At 55.2% G+C, this 6,502-nt stretch overlaps 1 protein-coding gene across 1 annotated transcript; it reads right to left on the bottom strand.

Annotated features, from left to right (window-relative positions):
• Positions 1–1,272: 1,272 nt before the first annotated feature.
• RBM15B (RNA binding motif protein 15B) lies at positions 1,273–4,578 on the bottom strand. Its single transcript, XM_043979614.1, has one exon. It carries the CDS (start codon positions 4,384–4,386, stop codon positions 1,561–1,563), a length of 2,826 nt encoding a protein of 941 aa, XP_043835549.1. The 5' UTR covers positions 4,387–4,578; the 3' UTR covers positions 1,273–1,560.
• Between the last annotated feature and the right edge of the window lie 1,924 nt (positions 4,579–6,502).

Here is a 6,502-nt window from a genome sequence, read left to right as displayed (position 1 = left end):
AACTGAAGACAAGCCCACCTGCAAGACTGAGGGAGGTGCTACACTGAGCCTTCTTGTGCTGAAGAACTGAAAGGGAGGCCATGAGCTGCTTTTAAGAGAACCTTTAATGACAGATTTCCTGACTAAAAAGACTTTCAAATATCCCCATTCCCAGTCATTGCCCTAAGTTGTTTCCTGCTGCCTCAGGTAATTATAAGCTGCCAGAAGGCAGGTGTTTGTGTTTCCTGGAGTTTGGCACATGGCTCTGCACCCTGCAAATCGGATTAATGCTGGTAGCTGATTTGGTTAGAAGTATGTCTGCTCCTGAATTGCTAGAGAAGGTTTGAGCTCTTAGATAGCTGCTGTGCCTCCTCTTGTACTCACTTTACCTCTGGGAAAACCTGTCCCTCCATAGCTCAGAAACTTAGGAGGGGTTCTAAGCTGGATCCTCCCTGACCTATGTCTTAGCAGAAGCTCACTGTAAGCCTGGTGAGTCTTTAGCCTGCCAGGCAAATGAAGACACAAACTGCTCTTTCCTTGGACCTGTATCACAAGAATTTCTTAGGAGGTTTGCTAAGCCCTGTAGTTCACACCCCATTACATAAACCCAATAGCTACATTCTGACTCCATGGCCCATTCTGCCCCAAAGCAAAAGTAACCAAGGAGGCCAATGTGTCCTTGCTGCTCATGTTCTAGTTTGAAAGAGAGCCTGAACAACATGCCACCTGAAGAACTCTCCCCAGGTCCCCCAAGCCCAGATTACAGGAGAGTGAGCCTCTCAAAAACCACTTTTGAGGATCGTTAACATTGCTACCAGGTTCACCAAATATATCAGGTAAAAAGCATCACCTGCTTTCTTCAAGCTCTTAAAATGAGGCAGTTTATATGACACCAGAAGCACACTGGAATGACAGCTATATTCTCTTAATGCAGACTAGATGGGGGAAGGAGCAGCAGCTTTTTAAGCGGTAAGAGATGCCCAGGTTTTTGTAAATGTTCTAGGAAGAAGGGCCTGAGCAGATAATTTTCAGTGTTGGGTTCTGCATGCTTTATGATAGTCGTGATTTCTAGAAATTGAGGTGAAGACACTACAGGCCCAAAAGTAGCTCAGGTATTCACTGATCCACCTCTTCTTTGGCCTTGGAGGGAAAGCTGTGTGTGTGTGTGTGTGTGTGTGTGTGTGTGTGGAAGGGCTGTTTGTGCAAGTAGTGGGAAAACCTCAGAGGGCAGGGAAGTGCCACATGCTCCATTACTTCAAAGGGAACTTCATTAAACCAGTACACTCCACAGGGTTAAAAATCGATCCTTGGACAAAGGCTTTACTGACAACTTTCCATACAGTTAGTTAAAAAATAAAATACAGAACACACCGGAAAGTGTTTCATACATTAGAAATCAATAAAATGGGAATACCTTCAAATGGGCATAAAAAAATTGAGTTTTGGTGGAGGGGGGCTTTGGCCTTCACCAAACCAACCATAATAACTGGGCAGAAAAGCCAAACCAAGAGCAGAATTGGCTTTAAAAATAACTTTTCATGACACAAAGAAAACACAAGATTGGGAAAAGCCAGGTTTTGGCTAGGCAGTGTCTCTTACTATAACTATCACCATATGCTCTTCTTCTAACTTTCCCAATGTCCTTAGAGCAGACTGGAGGTACTGCTGGGAGAATTCACAGGGAGGGAAGGCATAGAGCATGCCTGTGTTGTCTCTACCCTTGGTCCCACCCACTGGCAGGCTGATCACCCCAGCAGCCTGCTTCTGTTTCAAGTATGAGACCAGATTCCTGAGAAGCCTCCGCTGCAAACCTGGCTCCACAGTATGGGTCCCCTCTGCTCCAGGCCCTCCTGGAGAAGCTTGAGTGGCCAGAAGCACCACATAACCATTGGGGCTTCCCTGCTTGATTCTCCGAGTGACCTCATCCAGTTTGGGCTGGTCAAGTCGAAGTCTTTGGGCAATCTTGAGCTGCGTCAGCTTGCTCCCTGAAGCATGGTCTTTGAGGAGGCCACTGATCACTCCCAAGTCCCCCTCAAGAATGTGCATACAAGTGGGGAAGCAACTGTTTTTCAACACCAGGAGCCCATTCCAGCCCAGCTGTAGGGTCTGAGCATAATCAGACAGACTCTTTAGCTTTTTGGTCTCAGGTTTTGGCTCTTCGATGGGTTTCGATTCTACTTCGCTGGTTCGATGATTGCGTTCGCTGTCTCTCTTCTTCACCTGGTGAGAGTCTGGACCTCTCTCTTCTGCCCCATGCCGGTTGTTGGGCAGGGAATTGCTTGGCTCTTTCTCTGCTCCAGACTCACTGGTATGGTTCTCTCTTCGGAGCCTCTCAGGGCTTCGATCTGAGGGCAGCCCACTGATTTTGGTCCTGCCTCTCTCCTCATAAGGTGAATGAGTAGTCCGTCCATGATCACTGGATAAACTCCTCCTCTTTCGCCTTTCTTCCCAGGGCTTGGACAGGCTGCGGTCCCCATCACTGCCCCATCTCTCCCCACTGCGGCTGCGCACTGAACGGCTGTAACTTTCCAAGCTATTTCTGCGGTCTGTGCTTTTGGAGGGACTGGCCCAGTCACCCTCCACAAAGCTTCTATCCCGGTCAGAGTAGAGAAGGTGGGGGGGAGTCCTATCTCGGACCCTCAAGTCAGCTTCCAAATTTCGGTGCCTGGTGTACCCCTCAGGGAGTAACTCATAGTGCACCGGGAGTGGTGTGGCCTGGCACTGTTGGGGATATCTGGTCTCCTCAGCTTTGGCAAAATCCACCCTGAGCCTTCTCTCCGGCCCCCCCAAAGGAAAGCCCCTCATTTGGACACAGGCAGCCTGGGCTGCATCCAGGCTCTCATACTGGATATAGGCAAAGCTGTCTCCCTTGACATGGTCAATAGTTCGAATGCTTCCAAAGCGGTCAAACTCCCGGGCCAGGGCAGCCAATGAGGTATTGGGTCCCAGGCCTCCCACCCACAGGCGAGTGGTGGGGTTGGCTTTGCCGTAGCCAATCTTAATAGGGTTGCGCCCGACCACCCTCCCCGACATGGCCACTTTGGCCCGGTGGGCCATGTCCAGGTTCTGGAACTTGAGAAAAGCATAAGCTCCCCCTTGGCCCCTGGCGGGCCTTTTGATCACCACCTCCTCAATGATACCATACTTCTCAAAGGCCCTCCTCAGCTCCACCTCCGACACGCTGTGATCCAGGTTGCCAATAAACAAATTGCGTGTGGCCCGCTGGTCGTCCTCGGGCATCAGGTCCTCCTCGCACACAGCCGGATAGCCGTAGGGTCGGCCCCGGTCATCGTACAGGCCGTAGTAGTCCAGGGCCCGGTCCCGGGAGAGGCCCACAGCCGCAGCGGCGGCCGCAGCATCCAGGGCAAAGGCTGCAGCTGCCGCTGCGTGCCGGGCTCTGGGCTCCCGCAGCGGGGGCGCGCCCACGGGGGACAGGGAGCGCTGCTTGTACTGGTAACTGCCGTGCAGGGGCAGGTAGCCCAGGGGGTCGGCGGGGGCGGGGGGCCCGGGCGGCGGCGTGGTGGCTGCGGCGCCGGCGCTGCTACTGCTGCTCCGGCGGCTGCTGCTGCTGCTGCCCCGCAGGTACACGGGCTCCACCTTGAGCGGGCGGTCGTAGAGCAGGAGCTGGCGGGCGCGGGCGTGGTGCCGGGCATCGCGGGCATCCTGCGGGTGTCGGAAGTTCACGTAGGCCACCCTGCCCAGCTCTGGGGTGTGCGACAAGCGCAGGCTGATCTCGCCGAAGCGCTTGAACTGGTGGAAGAGGCGGTCCTCCAGGTGCTCGGCGGGGAGCGCGGGGCTCAGGCTGCTGATGAGCAGCGTCTTGTACTCGGGCGGCGGCGGTGGCGGGGCGGGCGCGGGCGGCGGCGGCGGGGCCGGGGCGGGCGCCGGCGGTTCGGGGAGCGGCGGCAGCAGCAGGAGCGGGGACGCCCCGGGGGACGAGGCGGACGCCGAGCCGGACTCGCCGCCGCTAGCTTTGGCGCGGCCACCGCTGCCACCCGAACGGCCGCTGCCGCCGCCCCCCGCGCGGTGGTTGGAGTCCCCGGAGCCTCGGCCGTCGCGGTGGCTGCTGCTGCCGCTGCTGCTGCCGCCGCCGCCGCTGCCGCCGCGGGGCTTGTCGCGGGCGCGGGCCGGGGCCTGGTGCTTGGCGGGGCCGGAGCTGGAGCCGGAGCTCTTGTGCGCGGCCCGCCGGCTCCCGCCGCCGCCGCTCGAGTCGGGTTCCCCGCGCTCCCGCTCGCGCTCCCCGCGTTCGCCGCGTTCCCGCTCCCCGCGCTCGCCCCGCTCCCGCTCCCGCTCCCCGCGCTCCCGATCCCGATCCCGTTCCCGCTCCCGGGGCCGCTTCGCCGACGATGACGACGACGACGCCCCGCGGGCCCCCGGGCTCGAGTCGCGCTCGCTCTGCCGCTTCATGGCGCAGAGGCCGGCCGGGCCTGGCCGGGCCCCCTCCCTCACAGCGCGACTGGGCAGCGGCGCGGGGGCGGCGGCGGCGGGGCTGGGGCCGGAGCAGGAGCAGGAGGAGGAGGCAGCGCCCCCCGGGCCGCCATCTTGGACAAAAGGACTGAGCGCGGCGGCCGCGAAAAGGCGGGGGAGGAAAAGCGCAGGGAGGAAGGGGAGGGGACAGGGACAGGGACAGCGCGCGGCTGCGTCATCAAGGTGCGCGGCTCGGCGGTCTGGAGAGGGAGGGCGGGAGCATGACCGATGGGAGAGCCCTCAGCTCTTCCGTCACTTCCCCCTGCCTTCCCGGGGCCCTAACTCCACTCGACAGCCTATTGGATCATGGGCTTTATCGCCACCTGTCGGCCAGCGGCTCAAACAACCAGACTGCTCTGGCTTTGGCGTTGTCAGTCACCTTGACAGCGAGTGAGCCCTGGAGGAACGCGGGCTTCCGAGAAGATGCGCCGTTCTGGCACTTCTCCTGGCCAATTAATAGCCGTCTGTATTTGGTTTGCAAAGAGCTTTACCAATTCGATCCTCAAAACAACTACCGGACGTGTCAGTTCAGTCGTGTCCTACTTTTTGTGATCCTATTCGGGGCTTTCTTGACAAAGATACTGGAGGGATTTGCCATTTTCTTCTCCAGCTCATTTTACAGATAAGGAAACTAATCAAACAGGGTTAAGTGACTTTCCCAGGGTTACACAGTGTGAGAAGTCGAATTTGAACTCAGGTCTTCTCGTCTCCAGGCCCAGCGCTTGATCTATTAGTTGCTTCCATCTTACACTGTGTTATTTGAGGGTCGGCCCTGTAATCCTCCTCACCCCTTCAGTTTCTGGAGGGACTGGAATTCCCCACCTCTTCTCAGACTCTTCCCTTACCTAGGACCACAAGGATCGCATTAATCCCTAACCCTAACCCTGGCATTGTACAGGACGGGAAAGTCGTTTTTGGAGAAGGAAGGTACTTTATTCTCAAGATTGCACAGGTAGGAAATAGCCGAATGGGGATTAGCTCTGGGGAGCCTTGCACCGGGCTTTTTCAGATAAAGTGTCCAGACGCTCAAGGAGCTGTCCCATGCTGAACCCCACGCCTAGTCACTTACTTGTTAGGGAGGACTTGTGGATCCCCAGAGGGAGGGAAGGACTGGCCAAGCTGTGTGGGGTAAGAAGTGAATTCCCAAGGTCACCCTCTCCTTTGGGTGAGGGACCACTTGGGAAGTTCTCCCATCTGAGCTGTAGGATAGGAATAAACCAGTTCATACTAAGGGGACCAGAAATTTTAGCTTTTACCTCCTAGGCTCTTGTGGGGAGCCCCTAGAGCAATAGATAGTGTGGCAGTGGGACTCAGTACTGCAATGAAAGTGCCCAAGGATTCCTCATTGTCTGGTGAGTGTTAGGGGGTAACGATAGCAAAAGCTGGGGAATTCAGCTGAGAAGAACAAAGGACCGTTCCTCCATCTAGGTAGCTGCACGACTGGAAGAGGCATGAAGACTTGTCCCTACTGGGTGTTGGGATTTCCACTCTCCTCTTGTCCTTGGGTCTTACTATCACCACCCTTCAATCCCTCCACTCCACATTTGAGCTTGTGAGACCCGTTATTTTGTTCTGTAGAGGACTCCATAACCCTTATTTCTGGATAGCTACATGAATAGGAATGATGATTCCACTCCACTGCTCTCCAACAGGTGAAGCGTGGAAGGATACAACTAAGGTTAGTTGTACTTCCTGAGGTGCAAGGAACATTCATAAGAACTTGGCGGTTTTGGACATCATCTGCGCCAATATGTTTACTTCATAGATGTGGATAATTGAAACCCAGAGAGGTTAAGCGATTTGCTTGTCTCACACACAGCAGAAACAAAATTCCTACCCAACTTCTTTGACTTTTTTTTTCATATTCATTGTTAGCCTATGAGATCTTCCAGACAGATATCATAGAGGTAATGAGATAGTGAATGGGGTTTGTGCTTTGAAAAGCATTAGTGTTAGGCTAAAGGTAGATTGCAAAAAATTCATGCAAAGCACTTTCTTATTTATTTTGTCATTTGTCCCTCTAGTCTATAAAAAACTTGAACCTCTGAGATAATGG

This window comes from Dromiciops gliroides, chromosome 1 (genome assembly GCF_019393635.1).
Source record: "Dromiciops gliroides isolate mDroGli1 chromosome 1, mDroGli1.pri, whole genome shotgun sequence".
Taxonomy (NCBI): Eukaryota; Metazoa; Chordata; class Mammalia; order Microbiotheria; family Microbiotheriidae; genus Dromiciops; species Dromiciops gliroides.
The sequence above is the reverse complement of the archived record's forward strand: the minus strand, read 5'-3'. Positions and strand labels throughout refer to the sequence as shown.